Raw genomic sequence first — 27,995 nt, 5'->3', positions numbered from 1 at the left:
TTGAGCAGTAATTAGAAGAATATGAGCAATTAAGTGAAGGTTCTTTTAAAATTAGAGAACCCAAAGCATTGTAATTTTAAGCAGCCATCTAAAAGTGAGAGGTTAAATTCAGAGAGGAGGAAAAGGATTATACTAGGTTCGTGAGAAGGCAGGAAGCCCAGGGAAGGAATCAGCCTTAGGTACGAGGCAACAGTTTCTCAATTCTAACAGGCTCAGGAGGAGGGTCAGATAAGGGCACATGTGGGACTGTACAGTTGCTATTGGAGAGGTGATGAAGTTTTTATTTAAAGTTTTTTCATTTATTAATTAGGAAGAACAGGGACTTGCCAGCACTGTGGGAAATTATTTCCCTATACCCCAAGACTTCCTGAAACCAAGTAATAGACCTAAGACTAGGAAGGGCCAGAGAGCAGATGGGACAGGGATGATACTGTTAGAGGCCTAAAGAACTAGAGAGACAAGAGGAATATTTATTTTAAAAAAAGCTTACACAGTGAAGTAGATCTCCTCCCTATAAAAAACCTTTTGTTTAAAAAAAAAAAATGACTTTTAGCTTTCTGTATTGTTCTGTGTTGCCCTGTGTAACCTGGTGAAATAAAAAATGCCATTTTTAATGTTATTTGATGCAGCTGCCATACTACCTAAGAGTATAGTGAAGCAGCATGAGATCCACTTTTGTCCAACTGTCTTACTCTTATGTAATTCCAATTAATAGGTTGTAAACGAATGACTGAGTTTGGATTTTAATATATATGTAAAGGAATTCAATATTGTCAGATAGCTGGAGCCGTTCAGTCATTGCATGTGAGTTTTAAAATATAGCAATGTTAAATTTTATGGTAATAGTTAAGCATTTTCTTGGATTTTAGGAAAGGAGAGCATCTTTGTTAGAAAATGGTTTTGAGAATCAGACAGAATATTTTGAACTCAATTTTAGAAATAATCTAAAAATAGATTGTACAGTTTGTGTCCAATACTAGAAATGTAATTAAAGTAATAATAGTGAGAACTCATTAAGTGTTATTTTATGCCCAACACTTATTTTTCTACATGTGAGGATGAATATAAAGGAAGTATAAGACACAGTAGGCATTGAACGAATGTTGAGTGATAGACTTGGTTATTCTATTCAGAAAGTTTATGGTAAGGTAACTGCAAAGCTTGTGACAATGACTATGAGTGTACTAGACGTTCAGTGACAGGAAGAGAATGCCAATGCCTGTAGACCTGGAGTAAGCTTTGCAGAAGAGCTTGAGCCTCACCTGGGTTGTGAAGAATGATAAACCAATGGGAAGAAGGAAGAGCTTTCCAGGCAGGGGAGTAGCTTAAACTAGGTTTGAGTTGTAGATAAAAAATAAAGAATTCTACTCTATTAGAAACATTTGTATATCTAAGTTTACTGACAGGCTTAAAAAGTACAAATATTGGCCTTTTTTTTATTCATAATGATTCAGTTAGCATTCTTTTTAATTAGTATTTATATTGATTTAAAAATCACACACACACAGTTTTGTAAAAGGTCACATTGTCCTTTAAGGTGGATAGCAGAAAAAATCTGTGTCGTCTCACATCCTCACTCCTCTCCAACCATGATTGCCAAAAGCAAACGCTTCCAACTCTCTTAGCAGTTTCTTGTGATGTTTACGTCCATTTTTCTAAATAATGCGTATAAAGTGCTGTCTCATCATTTTTTGGATATCTGTGAACTTTCTATTATAAATTATTTTCTATTGACAAATAATACGGCTATTTCATGTACATTTGCTTTTCCTTTTGGTATTAATAATACTAGGCTTTTTTTTTTCTTTTTTCTCGTTTCATTTTCTTTGTTCTTTCTTGTCCTGAGACTTCTCTTTGCCATCATCTTGGGAATTTCTTTGTCTTTTCTCCAGTGTTAGATCCTGTCTCCTGATCTTAGTTCTTCATCTTTCTTGATTTTCTATCTTGTTTTGATGGTGCACATCTTCCATTTAGTGTTTCCAAACTTTCTGAGAAAGGGTGCATCTGAGGTAATATTTTTGAGCTCTTGAGTGTCTGAAAATCTGTTTATTCTCACATCAGATTTGATGGGCAGTTTAGCTGGGGGTGGGGTAGAGCTGGAATTCTAGTTTGAAAATGCTGGCTCATAAATGTGTAGTTTTTCTCAATATTTGCTTACCAATAAATTGGGTACTTAGGCAGGTAGGTTTTCATTGGCTAATGCTCTTCAGAAGTAGACTGCCGGGTCCTACTTCCTTCATTATACCAAAAGAATTAGTCGATGTTCAACCATTTCAAGAGGTAGCATATGATCAGGAACCAATGGTACTGAAAGAAGAAGTCCAAGCTGCTCTGAAGGCATTGGCAAAAAACAAGGCTCCAGGAATTGATGGAATATCAATTGAGATGTTTCAGCAAACGGATGCAGCACTGGAGGTGCTAACTTGTCTATGCCAAGAAATATGGAAGACAGCTTCTTGGCCAACTGACTGGAAGAGATCCATATTTATGCCTATTCCCAAGAAAGGTGATCCAACGGAATGTGGAAATTATAGAACAATATCATTAATATCATACGCAAGCAAAATTTTGCTGAAGGTTATTCAAAAATGGCTGCAGCAGTATATCGACAGGGAACTGCCAGAAATTCAGGCTGGTTTCAGAAGAGGACATGGAACCAGGGATATCATTACTGATGTCAGATGGATCCTGGCTGAAAGCAGAGAATACCAGAAGGATGTTTACCTGTGTTTTATTGACTATGCAAAGGCATTTGACTGTGTGGATCATAACAAATTATGGATAATGTCGAGAAGAATGGGAATTCCAGAACACTTAATTGTGCTCATGAGGAACCTTTACGTAGATCAAGAGGCAGTTGTTCGGACAGAACAAGGGGGTACTGATTGGCTTAAAGTCAGGAAAGGTGCATGTCAGGGTTGTATCCTTTCATCATATCTATTCAATCTGTATGCCGAACAAATAATCCGAGAAGCTGGACTATATGAAGACGAAAAAGGCATCAGGATTGGAGGAAGACTCATTAACACCCTGCGTTATGCAGATGACACGACCTTGCTTGCTTAAAGTGAAAAAGACTTGAAGCACTTACTAATGAAGATCAAAGACCACAGCCTTCAGTAGGGACTACACGTCAACATAAAACAAAAATCCTCACAACTAGACCAATGAGCAACATCATGATAAACAGAGAAAAGATTGAAGTTGTCAAGGATTTCATTTTACCTGGATCCACAGTCAACAACCATGGAAGCAGCAGTCCAGAAATCAAGTGACACATTGCATTGGGTAAAGCTGCTACAAAGGACCTCTTTAAAGTGTTGAAAAGCAAAGATGCCACCTTGAAGACTAAGGTATGCCTGACCCAATCCGTGGTATTTTCAGTCGCATCATACACATGTGAAAGCTGGACAATGAATAAGGAAGACTGAAGAATTGATGCCTTTGAATTGTGGTGTTGGCGAAGAATATTGAATATACTGTGGACTGACAAAAGAACGAACATGTCTGTCTTGAGAGAAGTACAACCAGAATGCTCCTTAGAAGCAAGGATGGCGAGACTGCGTCTTACATACTTTGGACATGTTGTCAGAAGGGATCAGTCCCTGGAGAAGGACATCAAGCTTGGCAAAGCACAGGGTCAGCAGAAAAGAGGAAGACCCTCAATGAGGTGGATTGACACAGTGGCTGCAACAATGAGCTCAAGCATAACAATGATTGTAAGGATGGCGCAGGACCGGGCAGTGTTTCGTTCTGTTGTGCATAGGGTCATTATGAGTTGGAACTGACTAGATGGCACCTAACGACAACAGGCAGATAGGCCATAATCAGTAGTCAGTAGGATCTATTTCATGATTAATTTCTGTGCATCTTTATGAGCCAGTACTTACTTTTTGAAGAAATTTTTTGTACATGGTATTGTACATAGTATTCTGCCAAGTTTAGGTTATCTACATTGTGTAAATTTTCCTCCACATCAAATATCACTTTTAAGCATGGTCTTGAATTGGATGGAAAAATGAACTCAGTTTTAGTTTGGTTTGAAAACTTTTTTTTTTTTTAATGTCATTTTCAGTTAAAAGCTATTACCAAAATCAAACTTGTTTTTTTTTTCTTATTTAAGTAATAAGCATTTAAAGTTAACTACTGTTACAAATCTGTAAGATATAATTTTACTGTTATGATGGAATTCACATGTCTAAGAAAACAGAAATGAACATTAAATTAATAATTGTATCAGAGAGTTAAAACAATTACTTCTTTAAGAGCATTTCTACTTGGCTTCCAAAAATAATTTAAGGTAGCTCTAGTAAAGGGTACAGAGGCAGGAAGATTGAGAATCACTAATACAAGAGTAAGAAGATAAGACCTAGTAACAAATAGTGGCTCATTGAGAAAAGACAATTGTTAAAGAAACTGTAGGCTGACTTAAAAAAAAAAAAAAAACCCATTGCCATCGAGTCGATTCCAACTCATAGTGACCCTATAGGACAGAGTAGAACTGCCTCCTAGGGTTTCCGAGGAGCGCCTGGTGGAATTGAACTGCCGACCTTTTTGTTAGCAGCCATTGCTTTTAACCGCTATGCCACCAGGGTTTCCTTAGGCCGACTGAAGGTACTGTCATTGAGTGCCGGATTTTGTTGTAACCTCTTTTGGAAGCTAAATAAAAAAATATCCTCTTGTTCCATGTGAAGGCTTATTAAAAAAACGCTTCCCACAATATATGGTTTTGGATAGGGTAGACAACAGGTTTTTTTTTTTTTTTTTTTAATTTTACCTAATTGTTTTGATTCCTTGTGTTCATGTCATGATTACCTTTCTATGTTTGTATAATGTATTTTGAATGTTCACTCATCTTAGGAGATACTGGTTTTAGGTTCAGGTTTGCTATGGGTGAAAGGAATTGGGGAACTTAAATTTTTTGGGTGCCAGGCCTTGTGGTGCATGCTGGTTGTATATTATCTCATTTGGTGTTCCCAAACCCCTGAGAGATGTAATTATTATACTCATTTTGAAGATAAGACAAATGACCGTTAGAGAGGGTAAGAACACAGGTTTGAATGCTGGCCATAAATAAGCCCTTTGGACTTCAGTATTTTCATACAAAAAAAGGGAACGATAGTGATGTCAATAACAGCAAGCTGGTAACTTGTGAATTTCACCCAAGGAATAGAAACAAGAAGAAGAGAATATCCACAGTTTCCCTTTAATAGATATTTCAGCTGACATACATATGCCCAAATGACTACTTTTCCTCCCATTTTAGACAGATAACCTGTTCATACTCTTTTCCAAGACTCACCTCTTCACTTCTGAAGGATCTCACATCCCTTTCTTTCTACACAGCCCTCCTCTCCTACATCCTTTTTTCTCTCTACTAGATTGTACAAATCAGCATACAGATATTCTGTGTCTGCTATTTTTTAAAAAAGACAAAAACTTGACCCCATTTCCCCATTTATCTGCATTCCTTTAAGCAAAACTTAGAGTTGTCTGTACTCATTGACTCTACTTCCTCTCTTCCCCTTTTCTCTTGAGCTCACAGGCTTCTCTCTCTCCATTACTCTGAAACCATCATATTAGGGTCGTCATTGACTTCCTTGTTGCTAAAACCCGTGGTCTGTTCACAGTCCTCATTTTAGTCTGCCTTTTAGCAGTATTTGACACAGTTACCCCTCATTTTTCTTGGAACACTTTCTTCATTTTACTTCCAAGATCCCACTTTCTCCTGAGTTCTTTCCTGTTTTGTTGACTGCTCCTTCTCAGTCTCCTTTACTCTGACCTCCTCTTCCCAGCCTCTAAATGTTGGAGTGATCAGTTGGTCAGTTCTCTAACTGGTTTCTCTTTTTTAAGCTACACTTATTCTCCATATGATTTTACCTGGTCTCAAGATTTAAATATCATTCCTATTGTATATTTCTTGCCCCAGGCATTCTCCTGGACTCCAAACTTAAATATTCTACTGCTCACCTGGGTACTTTCACTTGGATGCCTACTACTAAATATGTCAAGACTGAACTCTCAGTTTCCATCCTAAATATGTTCCTCTCCTTTCACCCCCTTTATAAACACTACTACTATTCACCCAGTTCCAAAGGCATGGAATCATCTTTTCCCTTACGTTTCACATCTAGTTTATCAGTAAATTCTATCAGCATTACTCTCAAAACGTATAGTGAATCTGACCATTTTCACATCTCCACTGTTACCACTTTTTTTTTTTTTTTTTTTTTACTGTTATCACTGTAGTCCAAACCACCATTTTCTCTTGTCCAGACCCGTAGAATAACCTCCTATCTGGTATCCCAGCTTCCACTCCCATCATCATCCCATTTAGTGGTGTGTTAGAGTCAGCTCGTACTGGCTTATGAGAGCCGATGGTGTGCATCTCTTCCTGAGTTCATATTTAGTGACATCATGTTGGTAGGTTGAAATTAGCCATGGTAGTAGTTTTTACACCGTAGACATCAGCAAACACTACAAATTAGGGCTACCCTTATCCTTTACGAGCATACCACTGTCCCTTCCCCCTCTCCCCGCCACCTCCGTATATCTGCCCAGAGAAGCCAGAGTGGTCCTTTAACAACATAAGTCATGTCATTTAACTATCTTGTCAAAACTCTCTTATGGCTTTCCATTAATCTCATAGTAAATCCAAAGTCTTTATGGTAACCTGAGAGTCCTTTGTAATCTGCCTCTGTGCTGGCATATAGTAGGCACCCAGTAAGTCTTTGTCATATGGGTGGGTGGATGGATGGATGGCTCGTTTCTGTACTGTCTTGGTAGTGTACTATGTGAGGTCTACTAATGAATTTTATTTTGCAAATAATGGAAAAGATATCCTTTCTTATTTAAATTCATTTTTAAATTTCCAGAACCTCAGACAGAATTCTATTTAAATATAGGTATAAGAATATATTCTAAAGTAAAATGCCAGTAAGTTCTTGAATTTCTGATGCAAGTATGCAGTTCACTATTTTTTCATTGTCATAAGTAACTAAATATGAATTTAGTATATTTTAAAAGAATATTCTGGAAAACGTAATTCCAGCATTTGAATGTTTTGAATGTAAAAAAATGTAATGCTTATGAAACTTAATGTTTGTGTGTTGTTTTGTTGCCAAATTAATCTGAACACTTATAAATAGTTAGATACTTATTAGTGGTAGTGCCTGTTTTCTGTTTGGATTTTTTTTGGGGGAGTGGTCACAGTAAACATAGTGACAGTTGTATGTTAAACCCTAATCTAGTAAAGTGGTGGTGGTTATCAGATTTATTTATTAATTTCCAGATGTTGTAGTTGTAAAATAACAATGTCAATAGCCTGATAGTCAGATACTGTTAAGATGTTAATAAATGTAAATAGGAAATATCTTCTTTTGCTTTATAGGGTATATTTCAGAAATCGCTGGGTGAAGACTGTCCACCCAGTTGTGCATCAGTACTGTTTGATCTCAAGCGCACATTCCACCTTTCAGATGCCACAGAAGGAAGATATTCTTAAACATCGAGTGGTTGTTGTTACGTTGAATACTTCCCAGTACCTCTGTCAGTTGGACCTTGAACCTGGTATGCCGACTCAGAACACAGTTATGGTGGCTCACAGGCTTAACGGGTGATATATTCAGTTCAGACCAGGGGTTGGTAAATCTATAGTCCATGGCCCAAATCTGGCTCACTGTGTATTTTTGTAAGTAAAGTTTTATTGGAACACAGCCAGCCTTGCCCATTTATTTACTGATATATCATCTCTGACTATGGCTTTTGTGCAGCAAAGTTGAGTAGTTGCAGCAGAGATTGTGGGTTTCACAAAGCCTAAAAATATACACTATTTGGCCCTGTACAGAAAAAGTTTGCTAACCCCTATTTTAGACATTTTAGTGACTGCTATTGCATTTGTTCTCTAATGGGTCAGGTAGTATTTACTGTTGATCACGTGAAACCCTAAAATTTGGACAGCACTGATGTTTTCTATAATTTTCTCAAGCTTTTGGATTATGTATTATGGAGACAACAATCATGATGGGTTTTTTATGACAGGTTATTAGATTTAAGTACAGACACTATGTAAAATCAAACTAATATTGTAAGAAGTGCAGATAAGATGACAAGAAGGTGTTCTGATAAATATGGCAGAACTTAACCATCAGAAAGTGGCATAACTTTAAAGTAGTTGCTTTGGAAGAATATTCATTTATTGCTGCCATATTATAATAATTGTTGATGTGGCTCAACAATTTTTTGCTCTCTCCTTTTAGAATTGCTTTCAGAGCCAGTGACAAATTCTTTTGAATATCTGAGTCCCTGGAAGGTAGAGACTGTTCTCTTCACCTTGTTTTTCTGGCACCTGGCCCAGGGTACAGACACCTGGAGTCCCTTGATAAACTTCTGTTTATCTCAAGTGAATGAATGGTGGTCAAACTTTCTTTTTTGAGGGTAGATTTAATTTTAGAAAAGCTTCAAAATTGAGTGGTGGTCAAACTTTCTTTTTTGAGGGTAGATTTAATTTTAGAAAAGCTTCAAAATTTTCCTGAGCCATGTTTGGTGAATACGGTAGGTGATCAACCAATGTAATACCATTAAAAAAAAAAATTAGGTGCGAAAAAAAATGAGATGTGCCGCTCATGTAGGGAGACGTACTTTCTTGAGCATGTGGCTCATAGTTGGCTCGTGAGGGGAGTTACAAAAGCAGAGTTTCAAAACTATTTTTAAACAGAGGCATCATCATTGGAATGAGTTATATTTCCTCTCAAGTGACTTACTTGAATGGAACAACACTTTTTTGAAATGTAAATTTTGGTATGTCTATTTAAAAATCAGTCTCATTACTTTATGATTATACTCTGCATTTTTGCCACATAGGTTAAAAACCCATACCTCCTAAGCAGTGTAGTTATGTGACAAAGAGTAAAAAGTGGCTTTGAATGGAAAGAGTATAAAATAATAATACTTGTTGGAAGTTGACGATGTGCTTTGTTCTCGATGTATTTAATACTTATTTCATTCTGTTACCAACCCTATTGAGAATTATTTTACAAATAAGAAAGTCAAGACTTAGGCTAACTCAGTTTGATTAATTCAAATTACTTTTACTGGCTTAAGCAGTAGCCATAACAATTTCATGATTTATGCAGTTTCTGATGCAAACCCAGCTCTATTTAATTAAAATGTTATCTAATGTAATTCTTACCTTGATTTCACTGGTTTCAGTTTTTTTTCCCCCCCTGTTTGATCCTATGCTTATATAGTTAGTTGTCTTCCTTAATTAGTCTTGTGGAACAAAAGTGCAAAGGCACCTCAACAAAGAGAAAAGTGCATGTGTTTATATCGTGCTTGGGCCACTGTTGGTAAATAGACAACAGCTATTTATTAACTAGTTTATTAATACTTGCACCGTCAACCATAGCCATTTATTCAAACGGATGATGATGAAGGTGGTTATTTTGTGAGTAAGATTTAGAAAGTTCCCAACCTAAAAACAAGTTGTATTAGAAAATTTTATAAATAGATTGTTTGGAACTTGTTGATATTAATAGCAATAGAGGTTAGGGTCAAGGTCAACTCACAGAAGGCTGATAAGTTAGTAATAAATACCACTGGACTCTAGGGAGCTAGCTCTTTTATAACTTTACGCTCTGTTGAGAAGCTATTTTGTGTCCTTTGTTGTGCTAGTGAGAGGAGAGTCCTCCCTCTCTCCCTCAGCAAATTGGCAGTAGAGGGGCCCTTCTCCTCCACACTGAGACAGCAAGGATCGTGCCTCTTTCCTGCCTCTTTCCTCCCTCTTACGGGCCGAGGGGCTTTCTTCTCCTTCTTGCACAGCCTACCCACAACACAGCAGAGCCCTGTGCCCCAGTTGTGAGTGGCAGCAGCAACCAAGCCATGGGATGCCACCATTGTAGGTGTTTGCATCAGAGGACATTTGACAAGGCACAGTTTTGACATTTGTTATCAGCCACTGTTTTTGTAGAAGCAGCAATTTTTCAGCCAGGGTAGGGCGTTACACAAAAAAATGATAAAATATAAGCAATCGAATTAGTGAATTTGTTAATACACTTTGTTTTTAGTCCAAGTTGGATTTTTTTTTTAATTAGGAACTTACCTGAAGTAACATTTTTTCTATTCATTATAACTTTCTCCTCTACATTAGATTTTGGGTACAATTTTCTTTATTTTAAAGTCTAATATGCATGTTTGGGGTAAAGTCATTTATAAACTATCATTGTTTTATTTTTAGCATTTCACCAAATAAGTATTGAAAGGATTTGGGGGCTCTCAGTGTTTAGTTGCCAGCCTCTCTTTTTGGTCAAAACTGCATCTTGTGGTTTTCATCTTTTCTGTCTATACTGATTCAGCTGTTAGTCTGTGGACCGTTAGCATCAGATGCCATTCGTGATCTGTTATCAAGGGAAGTAATTTTTTTTTTTAGTGTCTTTTTTAAATAATGATTTAAATCGACAGTTGTCTAAATTTAGTGTTGGTATTAAAAGTATTCGGAACTCTTAAATTCCTTAGCAGAAAAGAAACGACTACTCCTATCCTAATTGCTGCTGTAATATGCTTTATTGTGTTTACACTGTACTTTCTAGGGTTTTTTACACACATTCTGTTAGATGAAGCTGCACAGGCCATGGAGTGTGAAACCATTATGCCCCTAGCATTAGCAACTGCGAGCACTCGGATCGTCCTGGCTGGAGACCACATGCAGGTGTGTGTTCCCCAAATCATCATGTTAAAAGTAACTTTTAAATGTATCTTGGTGTTTAATATTCTATTTCTTAGTACGTTCTGTGAGACTGTACCATATATTGCAGTTTAAGTATTTTAAATGCCTGTAAGTACCAGTAGTGAAAAATACTCGTATTTCTGAAGGAAAATTAACTGTTCTGCCACTCGTTTTCTTCTTTTTTTTGTCAGTTTGGAATGAATTAAAGTTTATTATTGTTATAATTTTCAAGTTTGTAAAATAAAATTAAAATTACTCATCCTACAATTTGCCCACTCCTGTCTCTAATATTTATTTTCCTGAAGGGTTAGTTTTTCAGTGTCATCAGAAACAAAGTACTTAATTAAATATTAATAGTCAAAATCCCAGAGAACACATCTGATATGTTTGAATACCTACATATAAGAAAGAGAAAGTTCATTTTTCTATTAAAATATGTATTTTACAAAGTTGCAATTGGGGGTCCTTTTTCTCCACCACAGTTGACTAAGATTGCACCTTACCGTAAGCTCTTAAGGCATCCAGGAAAGAGCTGAATATAGAGAAATTCTGCTTTTATTTCTTTGCCTAAAGCAGTTTAATCTTGTTCTTTTGTAGTAAAAGGCATAACTAAGAACGGCTTCCTATACTTTATGAGATAAAGAGGGTTATTTTGCTTTAAAAAAAAAAAAAGTTTTTTAGTAGTAGGTTGTATGTCCTGCCATCTTGTCCTTTTAAATGGTTGACCATTTCTGGTGAAATAATTGATTTGCCTTCCCCTCGTCCCCACCAATAATGCAGTACGTTACATCCCTAAAATTACAGCAGTAGTAGCTATTATTATTTTAGAGGAACTCTTTATTAATCTGTATATAGAAATTCTTGGTCAGCGTTAGTATACTGTAATGAAAAAGTTAGAAATTTTAGCCTAGTTCTGTATAGCAGTAAAATTGTCCACAGAAAATATTTTTGATTCTGCTTATGCCAACATTCAGCATATTGAGGTTTAGTTCATTAGAGGTTTCAGCTTGCTGAATTTTTCATAAGTAAAAACTGTTTGTATATATAAATTTTCTCTGTATGTTTGTCTGTTACAGCTCAGTCCTTTTGTTTACAGCGAGTTTGCCAGGGAGAGAAACCTTCACGTCTCATTACTTGATCGACTTTATGAGCACTACCCTGCTGAGTTTCCCTGTAGGATCCTCCTGTGTGAGAACTACCGCTCCCATGAAGCTATCATCAAGTAGGTGTGAGCTGCCCCTTCTGCGTCACACTTCCTGTGGTCTGGTGGGAGGGAACCCAAAACGGCACTGTTACTGAGGACAGGGTATTCCCAGCAGAGTTACATGGGTATCCCTAGTGTTGCAAATTATGTTTCATATTGCTTTTAAAAGAGTACTTTGAGAGTCAGAGCTGTAAATTTTCACAAAATAGGGCAATTCTGGAAATAAAACTTTAAGTTTCATTAGTTATGACACGTATTTTTCTGTAACTCATATTATCTGTATGAAAAACCAAATGCTATAAATAAATATATTGACAAACCACATAATGGCTTGCTTATAGTCTCTGTGTTACACAAAGAATCTGTTTTAAAAGGAAGGAAGGAAGGAAAACTATGAAACTTAGTAATAAAGTTATTAAAGGTTTCTGTTAAATATAGTATACACCTGTAAAAGTGAACGTATTATAAGTGAACAGCTCAGCGAAGAGTCACAAACTGAATGCACCCATGGAACCAAAGAAACAACATTACCAGCACTTTAGAAAGCCCCCTTGTGTTGCTGACCAGTCACAACCCCCCACCCAGAAGCTTAGGAGTTTTTAAAGTTTAGTATAATTTAACAGTATTGATTACGTCACGCATGTGAAAACCGTTTTTAGATTTTTCTGAAAGCACTTGGATATAGAAATAAATTTAGTTTCAACTATGGTTTTTATCAGTATCTCAAAATGTGATTCCTATTTTATTGTTGCCAAATATTTGCTACAGTAAAGTACTACATGGTATCTTAATCAGCGAAGTCTATTAATCATTTACTAGCACTGCCAAACAGTTGAAGACTTGAATCTCCTTCATTTGTGTGCATTGCTTCAGTGTTTGTTTATCTATGGTTTATATGTGTAAGTATATGATACACATAAATAAAAATACGTATTAGCCAGGAAAATATACTAATTAGCAAATTTCCTTATATAGCAAGGTTTTCATCTGGTATTGAACTATATTAGGGTTTCTTTTCTTTATCTGGCTTCATACCTTACCAAAATCAATCCATTTAGCAATGGTATATCAAGTGTCTACTCTGTTGTTATTGCTGTGGCTATTTTTGGAGAAGATCCTGGTATCATGAATATTAGATATTTGGATTAAAATTAATCATGGGCATGAAGCAGCATTATTGGAATTGACTTTGATAATTTTTTTTGGTGGATGAAACTAATTTTGATGATAGACTTTTTTTTTTTTCTGTCTTTTTCTACAGTTACACTTCTGAGCTTTTTTATGAAGGCAAACTGATGGCCAGTGGAAAGCAGCCAGCACACAAAGATTTCTACCCACTAACTTTCTTCACAGCGCGAGGAGAAGATGTGCAAGAAAAAAATAGCACAGCTTTTTATAATAATGCAGAGGTACCTTAGTTCCTTTTGCAAATTGTTAACATTTTCACATCGGACAGCCTCATCTTACTGAGCATTTATTTAAAATTTTGGGTTGACATTTTATTTTGTATTGGCTTCATTTACTTGAAGATAGTATGTAAAGTTTATTTTTTTTCTTGTATAACATTGATCTTTTAAGATGAATCTCCTACAGGAAACAAAAACTTTGATCTAAGTTCAGAGAGAATGTGGGTCATACGAGGGGTCAGATTAGGCAGCAAGCGAAAACATGATGAAATCTTTAGAGGGTCAGAAAAACCCAAAACCTGAGCCGTTTTTGTTTAGTCAATTCCAGCTCATAGCGACACTGTGGGACAAGGTAGAACTGCCCCATAGGGTTTCCAAAGAGTGGCTGTTAGATTTGAACTGCTGGCCTTTTGGTTAGCAGCCAAGCTCTTAACCACTGCGCTGCCAGGGCTCCCTTTAGAGGGTGGCAGGCCTTCTGAAACCTGGGATTACAGTTCTAGTGGTCCCAAGGGAGTGGAGTTGTAGAATCAGGAAACCTGGAGTGCTGGGGCATGGTTGATCATTAGGGAAATGATTCTTTCTCTCGGATTTCCACTTCCCTGTATTCCCTTGAGTACCATGCTTTCTTTACAGATTTTATTTACAGAGAAATGGCTTTTATTATGTGATAGTAATTATCTTTTCTTTTAAAAATTGATCAGAGATCTGTAATTAGAAGTCAGCATGAGAGAATCAGCAGCATCCAATCTTGATAAAATTCTAGCCAAAAGCAAAGAAACTTGACATTTTAGTTAGTCTGTGCCATTGAATTTTTGGAAAAAGTAAGATTTTCTTTAAATATTTGAAGTATTGAAAGTACCTCTAGGGTCTCCTTTATTGCTTTTGTACTCGGGTTAGAAACCACTAACCTGGGAATGAGGAGTCCAGCCATGGTGGGAGGTACCGGTGGGGGCCTGAAGTCTTGGTGGTCCTGCTGGGACACCAGGGATCAGAGGTGAGCCCTGGGCTTGATCCCCAGGCAGGATTGATGTTTGTCAGAGGCTTTCCCAGGAAACCGCAAAGCTATAGGGTAAATAAGATGCACCTTCCTGGGCTGTCAATTTTACGCAAATGTCTTTGTGGGAAATATTTTTTTCATACTAAAACAAACATGAAAATAAAATGCATAACTTCAAAGAAATTTCAAGCCACCTTGAGCTTCACCAACAGAGCCTGGTTGTTCATTCCCTTTGGCTGTGTGAGCTATTGTGGTCAAAAAGTTAGAGATACCCTGCCTCGGGGGTTCTTTCTCCAGGATCTGGTGAGCCTTCTTTACTGCAGCTGACAGAGAAGCTGTAGGTCTTCTTTGGCTGAGAGGAGAAACACTTGGGTTTATAGGCAGGATTTTCCAGAGTTTTGAATAGCAGCATAGGCTAGCTATATTTTGACAAAAAAAATGTTTTTCGAAACTCTGAGCTTTTCTTGGGTTTACAGCAAAGGTTGGAAACTCAGATCTATTTTATGTTCTAGAGCAAGCAGAGCAAGTGGCACTAGTTATATGTTTTAGGAAAATGAGAACTCTCATAAAGCTTCTGATTAAAATTTAGGAGGGCATACTGAGGTTTGAAAACAGTTTGGAATCCATTATTGTGAAAAATAAGATAGTCTTACACAGAGTTACAACCAAAATGAATTTAAAACAGAGGAAGGAATTAAAGGTAAAATGAAAGAACCTGGAGCTGAAGGAATGCAGCATTTTTGCTGTTTATAATTCTTTGTTTAGAGAACATGGTTTTTATTTTATATCATTTGCTTTGTTCATCACCTGAGCTTGTGTCTTTTCTGACATGCTTAAAATGGTATAATGAAGGCTGAAAGATCATCCATTTTTCCTTGATTCTGAATTCACATCCCGTAGTAATGAACTGTTCTTAATATAATGCTCGTTGAAGAACAGCAAAATATTAAATAATAAGCAACAAGACAGGATTTTTAACCTTGAGTAATTCAGTCTAAAGGGAGGAGCTATGGAACCAAATAATTGTATGATAATGTGATAAATGGGAAATAGATAGGATTATATCCCGTCACCAAAAATGAATCTGTCGGATTTGGTGGAGTCTGTGGCACAGAGTACTAGGTCACTGTGAGTCAGAATCGACTCCATGGCAATAGGTTTTAATGGGTGGCATAGGGCAAAACAGTTTTGGCCTCATGTATTTTAGGACTCTTGTTCAGTTGTGTATATGTTTATAATTATTGTATTTTCCTCATAGATTGACCTTTTTATCATCATAAAATGTCCCTCCTTATCTCTAATAATAACATCTTTGTTGTTTTAAAGTTTGTTTTGTCTGTAGTATAGCCACTGTGGAGCCCTAGTGGCGCTGTAGTTAAGCGTTTGGCTGTAATCAAAAGGTCAGCAGTTTGAATCCACCAGCCTCTCTTTGGAAACCCTATGGGTCAGTTCTAGGGTCGCTATGAGTCGGAATCGCCTTCATGGCAAAGAGTTTTATAGCCACTCCAGCTCACTTTTGATTGCTGTTTGCGTGGTATTTCTTTTTCCATCCTTTTACTTTTTTCTTGTTTAAATCTTTGAATCTAAATTGTGTCGTCTGTAGTCATTATAGGAGCCCTGGTGGCGTAGTGGTTAAGAGCTTGGCTGCTAACCAAAAGTTCGGCAGTTCAAATCCAGCAGCTGCTCTTTGCAGACCCTATGGGGCAGTTCTACTCTGTCTTATAGGATCGTTATCAGTTGGAATCTACTCGACGTCAGTGGGTACGGGTAGTTAGTATATATTGTTGGCTCTTGTTTTTGTTTTTCTTTCAATCTAGTCTGACAATCTCTGCCTTTAGAACCAGCTTTTTATTATTCTTCACTGCAGTAGACTCAGTCCTACCTTTCTTGTTCCTTATGTTGAGAGCACCATGTCTTTAGTCCAGTTTGCTCTTCTGAATCCTTAGACTGTCTCTATATTTGATGCGTTTGCTGTCCTGTCATTATAACAATAGGGCAACTGGTGTCTTTATCGTTGATCAAATATGTATCTGTAAGTGGCAACTGCATCCTAGTGAAGAATCCGCAAGTTTTTGAAAGGACTAAAGACTGTCAAATTTTATTAAGCGTATTTAATGTTATATATTCAAATAGACATTATTAATAAATAGAAATAACGTATTTTTAAAAATGTCTTTTTAAATTTCTCCATCCTCTGTATGCTCCTAGACACTTGCCTGACCCTCTGTTAAGCTTGCCTTATTTATTTATTTTTAATTAGGCATTTGTTTTCTAAATAGTAGTCTCTTAGCAGGCAAGGAATATGTTTTATTAATCTTTGTATTCCAGAACATTGAAACTGCTTGATCAATTTATTGGGTTAAAATGGATTGAACTATACTAAAAAACCTTACCATAATCAAAAAAGTGGGTCCAAAAAATTCAGTTGTATAAAATGTTGTGTTACTTTTTTGCAATGTTAATGTATGACTGGGACAAGCTTGCACAGCTAGAAAGAAGGCTGGGAGTTCTGGAAATCTGTTTTTCTGATCCAGATTTGTCCTTGTCGCGTTTGTGGTTTGGTGTCAACCGGTGGCTATTGGCTGCTCTGCTTAGTTATATCAGTAAGGCTGGGGGAGGGGGCAGTGCTAGATTTTGTGCTAATGGGGCTTCGTGGTGGTACTGATTCTAGAAATCTCCTAGTTAGTTGGTTAGTTTTATTGGCCTGATCTGGAGAGAACAGACTGAGAATACTGGGCATGTGGTGACTTGCTTCGCTGTTTCCCTAGGTGGGGTTGCCAGTTTCACGGCCCTGTCCTTGCCTTCCTGCCTGCACGGGAACTTGAGCCTTTCCCTGTTTAAGAACGGGAACATTAAAGATGGAGGCCAGTTGGCAATTACATTGTGTCTGACTTTCATGTCTTCACTGGGTGTATTATCATAGGATTTCACTGTTCAGAATGTGGATGAAATGTTTTATTTTAAACACAAAACAGTAAATGTTGGAGAGGCTGTGGAGAGACCAGAACACTTACACACTGCTGGTGGGAATGTAAAATGGTACAACCACTTTGGAAATCGATTTGGTGCTCCCTTAAAAAGCTAGAAACAGAACTACCATACGAGCCAGCAATCCCACTCCTTGGAATATATCCTAGAGAAATAAGAGCCTTTACACAAACAGATATATGCACACCCATGTTCATTGCAGCAGTGTTTACAATAGCAAAAAGGTGGAAGCAACCAAGGTGCCCATCAACAGATGAATGGATAAATAATGGTATATTCACACAGTGGAATACTACACATCGATAAAGAACAGTGATGAATCTGTGAAACATTTCATAACGTGGAGGAATCTGGAAGGCATTATGCTGAGTGAAATTAGTCAGCTGCAAAAGGACAAATATCATCTAAGATCACTATTATAAGAGCTCAAGAGATAGTTTAAACAGAGAAGAAAATATTCTTTGATGGTTATGAAAGCGGGGAGGGAGGAAGGGTGGGAGAGGGGTACTCACTAATTAGATAGTAGATAAGAACTACTTTAGGTGACGCGAAAGATAACACATAATACAGGTGAGGTCAGCACAACTGGACTGAACCAAAAGCAAAGAAGTTTCTGGAATAAACTGAATGCTTTGAAGGCCGGCATAGCAGGGGCAGGGACCATGGTTTCAGGGGACATATAAGTCAACTGGCATAATAAAATCTATTAAGAAAACATTCTGCATCCCACCTTGGGGAGAGGCGTCTGGGGTCTTAAACGCTAGCAAGTGGCCATCTAAGATGCATCAATTGGTCTCAACCTATCTGGATCAAAGGAAAATGAAGAACACTAAGCACACAAGGTAATTACGAGCCTGAGAGACAGAAAGGGCCACGTAAACCAGAGACTACATCATCCTGAGACCAGAAGAGCTAGATGGTGCCCGGCTACAACCAATGACTATCCTGACAGGGAACACAACAGAGAACCCCTGAGAGAGCAGGACAGCAGTGGGATGCAGACTCCAAATTCTCATAAAAAGACCAGACGTAATGGTCGGACTGAGACTAGAAGGACCCCAGTGGTCATGGCCCCCAGACCTTCTGTCGGCCCAAGACAGGAACCATTCCCAAAGCCAACTCTTCAGACAGGGATTGGACTGGACAATGGGTTGGAGAGGGATTCTGGCGAGGAGTGAGCTTCTTGGATCAGGTGGACACTTGAGACTACGTTGGCATCTCCTGCCTGGGGGGAGATGAGAGGGTAGAGGCGGTTAGAAGCTGGTGAAATGGACACGAAAAGAGAGAGTGGAGGGAGAGAGCGGTGTGTCTCATTAGGGGGAGAGCAATTGGGAGTATGTAGCAAGGTGTATTTAAGTTTTTGTGTGAGAGACTGACTTGATGTGTAAACTTTCACTTAAAGCACAATAAAAACTAAAAAAAAAAAAAGTTTTATTCTGTATTCACGTCAGCAAAGCATTATTCCTGTTTAGAGGTAGTTTTTAAAATGACATTTGCTAACATGGGATCCTTTGTACGTCCATCTCAGTTACCGTATTTTTTCATTCAAACACTGGCATTAACTTTAATACATGTGTATGTTTGTTTCAAGGTATTTGAAGTGGTGGAACGTGTAGAAGAGTTGAGAAGGAAGTGGCCAGTAGCGTGGGGGAAGTTAGATGATGGCAGTATTGGCGTGGTGACTCCGTATGCCGATCAAGTGTTTAGGATACGTGCTGAACTTCGAAAAAAGAGATTGTCTGATGTTAACGTGGAAAGGGTGCTCAACGTTCAAGGTAAGTATTACTTGACATGAATTAAGTAATTTAAATGCTTAAATCTTATGGTGTGTTTAAATTTGGCTTTTAATTCTCAAGATCTTTTTTCTGGACAAGCAAAAATTCTGTATTTCCTTTCATATCAAGTGCTTTAATATCAAATTTTGCAATTAAAGTCAAGCTTGTTTACATTCTTACTAAATTTTTGTATTCAAGTAAAAAAATGTAAACAAATGGACTTTTCAATGACTGTAATTATATAAATGCCACACAATATCTGTATGCTGTAGTTACAGGCATAGTAGCATGCAACATACACTGTTGTTGTTACATCTGAGGACTAAGTTGGTCATAAAGATGTTTTTAAACTTTCACTGCCATACAAATTCTGTTCAAACGCATTTTTAAAGGCACAGTTTGTGATTTTTATCTATCCTGTTGCTGTCAAGTTGCTTCCGACTCATAGACTTCACTAAATAGTTACCAGCAACTCTTTTAAATTGCCTTCATGTAATTAGTTAATCACCCTAAAATTTTTGCTTTAAATATATGAAACAGTACTATGTTGTGAGAGCTAAAAAAGCCCAATACAGTCTTAGGTTTCATGGTCATATGCAGTAGTAAGAGTAAAATATCCTCAGATCATGGGGAAAAGGACAGCTCCACTATACCTTGTGTTGTTCAGATCACACAGAACTTGGGTGGTGGATTTTAGAAGGAACATTGGTAACTAGAAAGCTCCCAAAGAAGATCTAGGATAGTTAATGGTTAGAAACTGCTGTATGGGAGTCAAGAATGTTTGGCCTAGAAAACAGAAGGCTAAGGACTGGCATTAAAACTATTTTCAAATATTTGGAACCTTGTCATAGAATAAGGGAATAGATGTGCTGTTATGAGAAAGAACGTAAGAAAAAATACTGTACAAACTAGACTTTTCATAAGGTTTTCTTATGGAATCAGCTTTGTCTGCCCTGAATGGTCAGAGGCTAAATGACTACTTCGAGAAAGAGGACTTTGTATTGGATGTGACCTTGGACTAGATAATCTCTAAGGTTGGTTCTGGTAGTAAAATTTTTTTAAAATGCAGTGCTTTTATTGTATCAGTGGTCCAAAATGACTGTCTTAAGTCTTTCCTTTTTTCTGTTTTTTTTTTTAAATAGGAAAGCAATTCAGAGTTCTGTTTCTTAGCACCGTGCGTACAAGGCATACTTGTAAACACAAACAGACACCAATTAAAAAGAAAGAGCAACTGCTGGAAGATTCCACGGAGGATTTAGACTATGGTTTTTTATCTAACTACAAGCTTCTCAACACTGCCATCACCAGAGCACAGTCCCTGGTTGCTGTAGTGGGTGATCCCATTGCTTTGTGCTCTATTGGAAGATGCAGGTAATTATGTGTTACTGACTGAGACATTGAAGGGGGAAATTAAACTAATTTACATTCCTATATGTACATTTATCTATGTGACTTCTTGGTTAATTAAATCAGGTTTAGTCTTATATCCAATGGGAACACAAAAGTATATGGCCTTGGGTCTATTCATTATATGCATAATTATGTATTCATTCATTCATCTATCCATCCATTTATTCATCATTCACCAAATATTCCCTGAGTGCCTATTGTGCACTAAGCACCCTGCGGATATGTCAGTGACAAAGATAGACAAAAATCTCTGCTTTTGTGGGGCGTATATTTTAGTGATATTTATATTTTAGTGATGAGGGAGTTTGTAAGGTAAAGAGAGAGACTGACAATAAACAAATTAAATTATGTAGTATTTTAGGAGGTAACTTCAGTGGAAAAGAACTAGAACATTGTAAGGGGATTAGGGGCGGTGAGGGTATGATGGGCTGGTTTGTAGTTTTCAATAGTGCTGTCAGGATAGGCCTCACTGAGAAGTTGGCATTGGAGGTGAGGGGGCGAGTTGGGCTGATAGATGAAGTGTCCCAGGGAGAGGAGAACAGCTCGTGTGAGGGCCCTGAGCTGGTTTTGTGTGTGTGTATCTTTGTGGGAGACTGGATTTTGTATAGATTTTTTTTTTTTTTAATTCAATTGTTATTTTGGCTTCGATTTTTGATGAATTTCCTTCTCTAAAACATTTTCTCTCAAGCTTTCTCTCTGTAAATAGGTCTGTGTATTTGGTTAATCCAAAGAATCTTAAAATCCTGGGGGGTTAGGAGTGGCTGTTACTTGTCTTTCAATAGCATTGGTAGTATTCATCAGATTTTAATCAGAAGGAACTATTTTTACTGAAATGTGGTTAAAATACCAACATAAATAAAAAATTTCTCCTACACTTGTGACAGTAATAAGAATTTTAACCTTATGAAGTTGGTATAAGACATGGCCTTTGGAGTATTGAAAAACTACGCTAGCATTAAAAATATACACGCATACAATAGAACAGAAATTTATAATCATGATACCTTAATGAAAAAGAAAGGAATATGCTAGGGATTACTTAAAATTTTATAAGTATTCTAGTCCCTGAAACCCTGGTGGCATAGTGGTTAAGTGCTATGGCTGCTAACCAAAGGGTCGGCAGTTTGAATCCACCAGGGACTCCTTGGAAACTCTATGGGGCAGTTCTACTCTGTCCTATGGGGTTGCTATGAGTTGGAATCGACTCGACGGCATGGGGTTTGGTTTGGTTTTAGTACCTGTTAGATGAGTTCAGAGTTAATAGAAGGAGTTGTTGACAGTCCCAAATATGCCCTGGGTAATTATTTCTTTTCGATATGTTAGAATTAAAGTAGGCAAGGCTGATAGGAAGTGGCTCTCTTTAAACTAAGTTCTCTGTTGCAAAATACACGTGCCAGCATTTTATTGCCTGATTTCATGTGTCAGCAGGAAAAATTATTCTACTGGAAGGGGGACTGTTAGAGACCTTTAAGCTGCATGTGTTAGAGCTTAAGATCTCTAAATGAAGTCGATGTATTCTATAGGGGAAGGCCGTTAACAAACGAATCAAGTAGAGTTTTAATTTATGATTGCATTATGAAAAATAACCTTTTCTTTTTTTTAAAAAAAAAAGAAACTTGAAAGGCCCGTCTTGCTTTAATATAGCTAAACAATTCTGTTGTAAAATGCCATTAGCTTCATATATTTAAAATAGATTGCCATTCATTTTTAGCCAATAATGACAAAAAATTAGGGAGGAGAATATATTAATTCCAAATCACAACAGCATAGAACTAAGTATATTAAGGAGCCTACTAATTGGCTTTCCTCCTGAGAATTTTACTTTAGTTGTTTTACTATTTTTGGAAAATGTATTTGGTTAGAATATTGCTGTTATTATACCATTTTTGTTTATATTTATTATTTGGTAAATGAGAGAACACATACAGTTTGGTTAGCGTTTAATGTATTAACACATGTATGAGATAGGCCGACATGCATTAAAAACAACCAGAAACTGCTGGAGGGATAAATAGGTATTAAAAAGAGTTTTGAGCCACATCCGTTTTAGGCTCCTTAATAAATAACTCCAAACATTTACCAACCTGAATATATTTTTTTAAAACCATTACCCATTTCTATGGAGTCATATTGTACTGTGAAATGAATAAGATCAGCATTTTTTACTCCTCCTCTGACATAAATTGTTACTTTCTCAGAGCAAATAGATGAATATTCTCTCTGAGGCCACGCTGTCAGAATCATCCAAGGCTAATTTTTAACCTCAAACCAGCTTTACTGGTGATTTTTTCTTAATACTCAGCTGGGGTGTGTCAAGGACTGCAAATTAAGTTAAAAGCTAAGCCAAATATTTCCAGCGAGGGAAATATACTGCACAGGGAAAAATATCATTCATCCTGTAGTTAAATGGGAATTTTAATTATCCGTGTCAGTTGAACAGTTGAATCATGGTTCCAAATCATGAGCTGATAATTGGAGCATATGGATATTTAAGCTTTAATCTTGCTAGTTTCATTAGAAATTAATCTTATAAGTAAACCCAGAGGACTTAATATGATTTTTAGGTACTATAATGGAGGAATGAATTCTTTATAGTTTAATTCATGGAGACATTTTCCCCTCTCATATGATAGTTTACAAAAAACTGATATGGTGTTCCCAACCATCAATCAAGTTTTCAGGGAATAATTCCTGTGCATATTATACAAGATTAGAAATCAGTCAGTTATATATTTTTTTGTTTTAAAATATTTTTAAATAGAAATTTTCAGTTAACCTGAAATGAGTATAGTGAACACTCTCCCCCCCAGATCAACAAGTATTAATATAGTATTTACAGCTTCATCAGTGCCTGGTGCTGGCTTAAGTGTTTGGTACACATTGCCTCATACAGTCAATCTCAGCAACTCTGCAATGTGGGTGTTTTATTTGTATTGTAAATGGGCAGCCCAGCACAGAGAGGTTACATTACTTTCTGGAGTCTCATAGCTAGTAAGTGGTTCATTCAGACAGAGGTCAGATTGACCTCAAAACCCCTGCTCTTCTCTCTTCTAGTCTGCCTTTCTTAGGAGGTGATGACTATGCATGGTTAAGTCTGCATAGAATGGGTTGGGGAGAGGCAGAGAGGGGAGATGTTTCTCCAAACCAACATGTGTGGAGAAGCCGGACCTTTTCTTTAACTCAGTGAAATATGAACATATTTCATGTATGTGTAGAGATGTGCATGTATTTATATTACAGACAAACACATACACCCTGTGGCCTGAGGACACCAACTGACTTTTCATAGTCAATGTTTTATCAGTGATTCTAAAAGCAAGATTAACATAAAAACAAAACCAAACTTGGTGTTCATGCAGTGATTAAGGTCATCTCCTTTGAAATACCTAAAATTATCTTACAATGTAGAGACACACATGGGTCCTCTGACCAACATAACTTGAGAAAATTGTTAACAATATATTAACATTTTGAGGAGGGGACTGAAAATTAGTGAATCCTTTAAATAACTATAGCAGTGAATCCTTATCTTTGTTCTGGATATAGTTGAAACTCAGGTGATTTTCCAATTATATGTGTTCAGAAATGCCTCATAGTGCCACACATAGTACTTCAGTAAGATATCAGGGAGTTCAAGGCTTTGAAAGAGCCTTCACAAAAGACAAAAAGAAAATTTTTTAGCTTCAAAAATAAGAGTTTTTGAGGAAAAAATACTTTCAAAGTTTGAAAGTGAGAAATCAAAGTCACTTCAGTAATAAAGTGTAATAGTAATAATAATACTTCTTGGTATCCCATGTCGGAGGTACAAAGATTCAGTAATATGTGTGAAGTCACACAGCTACTGAATGCCAGAGGAAGGGCTGCAACCCAAGCAGTCTGGTTCTAGAGTCTGTGCTCTTGGCCATTTTGCTATAGCAATCGAGCAATGAAAAGACAAGTCAGATTTAAAGGGTAAATTTCAGATGTGTTTTAGAACTTGTTTAATTTGATTAACTTACGGTGTTTAGTGTTAGGTGGTGACCTTCAGCTCGAAGGCTATTCCTTTGAAATTTCTGGGATCTTGTAGATCAAGACTGTCATTGAGCTACCAGCTTCTTGTGAAGTGTGAGGTTGTTTGGAGGTACTGCTTAACTGAGTATTACTTCAGGTCCTGGTCAGTGCAGTCCAGGTCAGTGAGGGAGGCAGAGGAGCAGGGTATGGAGTTTAAAAAGAAAATAGAACATATTCTAGCATTTTGTCTATGTAAGCTGGAAATGAAAATATGTTATCAGGAATTGATATTACAAATTGAGATAGATAGGGTAAAAACCAATCCATTCTCTCCTTGTTGCTTTCCTTTGTCTTAAAGTTCAACCCAAATAAAAAATGTTACTCAAACTAATGCTTAATCTACTAGACTAAAAAAAAAATTCATTTGAATTCGTCATATAGTAGAATTGTGTCCATAAGTATTTATACAATTGAATACTATGGCTATTTTTATCAAAAGGATGGGAAAGGGTATGGATTTTAGATTCTAAGAGCTATATTAAAGATAACCCTTCCTCGGGTATTAGACTATGAGAAGAAACTTGATTCCCTCAGGAGGGTTCTTAACCATAAAAATAAGGGACAGCTTTTCAGTGCATTTGTTAGCAATACACACTTCCTGTGACTGAACACCTTTATGTCTTATGGTCAGAAAATACATATTTAATATTTTGTAGCATTTTTACTTTTCCTGTGTTTATGTATAGGATTAAAAACTTTTCTGGGCCATTTCTTAAACTCATCTTTAAAAATTTAGAAAAGATGATAGAAAACATGTAAGAGAAACATAGTTGGAAATTAAAATCTGCAAAGTTTTATGAATATATTAGTAATCCAATTCCCATTCATATACTAACTTTTATAATATAAACCTTTTCATTTATGCTTCTTGAAGCCATCTTGATTACCTGCTGTCCACCTGGACACAAGGATACCAACTTGGGAAGAAACCATATCACATATCTTTTATAGCATAATAAAACATTATTTGAACCTCATATTAAACATAGGTATGCATATTTATAATAGTCATTTAAAACTGAAAAACTTTTTATATGTTGTCTTTTATAATACGTATTTAATATTTGAAGATCAATTTTCAAACTTTTAGGAATAGTATACAATTCCAACAAGTTTCGAATGTATTTTTTCTCCTTTAGTGTTTATTAATTTTATTACAAAATGAGTAATCAACATTAAAATTAGCCTTCCAATTTCCTATATTTTTTATGATTCATTTAACCCTTTTAACTCAGTCAATTAATATTGTGGGTTGTGATTGTGGCAAGATCTGTTAAGTAAGAGAAAATCTAGGGAATAGCTAGTTATTTTTTAATGATCTTCATGAGGATTATCTACTTTTTGGCTCAAATTTATGTCAAGTTGGCTTTTCTAAGTCATCCAGCACCCTTCCAGTATGACCCAGGCTACTTTGGCTCCATAATTTAGTTAATTAAAAAAAAAAAAAAAGGATGTATATACAATTCGCCTAGAGTATTCTTCGAAATATAAATCTTTGATAAAATGAGTTATCAGTTATATCCTTGCTTATTATATGGATAACAAAAAACATTATTCTGGATTAGCATGAGTAGTTGAGCACTGACCGAGTTAACTTGCATTGATAGCCACAATTAACTGCGAGCTTTATTTGCATGTACCACCATGCTAGGCTTGACTGTAGTTCAGAATCAAACTTCTGAAATCTTGTGATCTGGTAGAAAGATTATACCTAAATCATAGTGAGATAAGCAGAGGGGAGGAGATTCAAAATTATTTTTAGTTGCTGATGTTCATTTCTGTATTCTTATCTACTGAAATTATAAACTGATCTTTTAAATCTTTTCTGTAGGAAATTTTGGGAGCGGTTTATTGCCCTGTGTCATGAAAATAATAGCCTTCATGGAATCACTTTTGAACAGATTAAGGCTCAGTTAGAGGCTTTAGAACTAAAGAAGACGTATGTGTTGAATCCACTGGCACCTGAATTTATTCCCCGTGCTCTAAGATTGCAGCATACAGGAAATACCAGCAAACAACAGCAGTCGCCACCCAAGGTAAAGCCTCTGCTCATGAAATTGAAGAGGTTAAAGGGAGAGAAAGTGCAGAAGTGTCAAAGGTTAACTGGGCTGCAAGTTACTTTAAGTATTGGAATTGAAGGTTACATTTGGTCTCAAGCACAATTTCCGTGAGGAACTCGTTTAAATTTGGACACGTACGTGAAAATGCAGTGTTTAAACCCAAAACCAAACCCTTTGTTGTGAAGTCAATTCCAACTTAATAGCAACCCTATAGGACAGGGTACAACTGTCCCATAGGGTTTCCAAGGAGCAGCTGGTAGATTCAAACTGCTGACGTTCTGGCTAGCAACCGAACACTTAACCAGTGCGCGACCAGGGCTCCTAAATAGTGTTTAGCCATGTTTAATGTAATAATCATCCTCAAAATGTTTTTAAATACCTGAATTCTTCTGGTGTATTTCATATAGCTTCCCAGTCCTCTCTACTAATAGAATGATTTTGGCAAGATGTGAATAAAACAAAACAGTTTTGAAGATTATCACACTTATTAAAAGCATGCTGTTAAAGCATATTGTTTATAAGGAATAATGTTATAATAATAATATTTGTATAAAGAAAAGAATTCTAGTTATTTATAATGGGTCTACAATGACCCGTTCATTTTTAAGTAGTATTTGATGCAGTGAGAAAATTTGGCTGACTTCTCGAAGACTATTTTAAGTGGTTTTGACCTATATTTGTTGTAAGAGAAGTAGTCCAGTCAGAAGGGGCTAAGGGGGGGGAACCAAGGCCATTTCTGCTTTTAAACCGTAGTTATTTTCTACAGAAACAGCTGGTTTATTTGCCAGAGTGCTTGAAAAAAGGCACTTGCACTTACGATCTGGAAAAGGAAGTTATGAGAATGGCATGTTTAGTATTCTAGTTCTTTTGTATATCTATAGCCATCGGCATGGTATTATTGAGGGCTTCATTTTTAAAATGTAAAATCTAATGTATGAAATAACAAATGGTTTAATATTTTGAAAAATTTTTAGCTAGATAGGTATTTTGCTGAGAAGAGAACTACTTTCTGTGTGAATATACTGTTTTGTATTTTTTGTTTAATAAAAATTTACCTAATGTGCAATAATGCTTTAGTGATCTGGCATTATTAGGGGATTAGACATTCTGCATAAAAGGAGGTACAAAACGTTAGGGGACCCAGGAGCAGGTCGTCCTTGCTGACCCTTTATGGCCTTGCTCTCTAGCTGTCATTTATAGCAAAGGACGTGTTTCATAGGGGCCTGCAGAATTGACGTGTAGATAACAAGTTGCCTGTCCTCATTCTGCTTAATTTTTGTGCACTTGCTGGGGCCCCTGTTCGGAAGTTTTGCTAAGAGGGAGCAGTTTCATTTGCATACACTATGAGAATTGTTCAGAGGATCAATACCATTCAGAGGTGA

The 27,995-nt window shown here is 36.7% G+C and overlaps 1 protein-coding gene across 8 annotated transcripts in view; it reads left to right on the top strand.

The window, feature by feature from the left end:
- Positions 1 to 27,995, top strand: part of HELZ (helicase with zinc finger) — a 193,575-nt gene that overhangs the window by 94,190 nt on the left and 71,390 nt on the right. For all 8 annotated transcript variants that reach the window (XM_064270877.1, XM_064270875.1, XM_064270876.1 and 5 more), the window contains 7 exons: positions 7,391 to 7,569; positions 10,587 to 10,705; positions 11,800 to 11,945; positions 13,189 to 13,336; positions 18,910 to 19,093; positions 20,236 to 20,464; positions 26,385 to 26,589. In XM_064270877.1, the coding sequence (XP_064126947.1) occupies positions 7,391 to 7,569; positions 10,587 to 10,705; positions 11,800 to 11,945; positions 13,189 to 13,336; positions 18,910 to 19,093; positions 20,236 to 20,464; positions 26,385 to 26,589 (1,210 nt within the window). The remainder of the gene's footprint in view (positions 1 to 7,390; positions 7,570 to 10,586; positions 10,706 to 11,799; positions 11,946 to 13,188; positions 13,337 to 18,909; positions 19,094 to 20,235; positions 20,465 to 26,384; positions 26,590 to 27,995) is intronic.

This window comes from Loxodonta africana, chromosome 18 (assembly GCF_030014295.1).
Source record: "Loxodonta africana isolate mLoxAfr1 chromosome 18, mLoxAfr1.hap2, whole genome shotgun sequence".
NCBI classification, from domain to species: Eukaryota; Metazoa; Chordata; class Mammalia; order Proboscidea; family Elephantidae; genus Loxodonta; species Loxodonta africana.
Note: the sequence above shows the minus strand (reverse complement) of the source record. Positions and strands in the feature narration are given on the sequence as shown.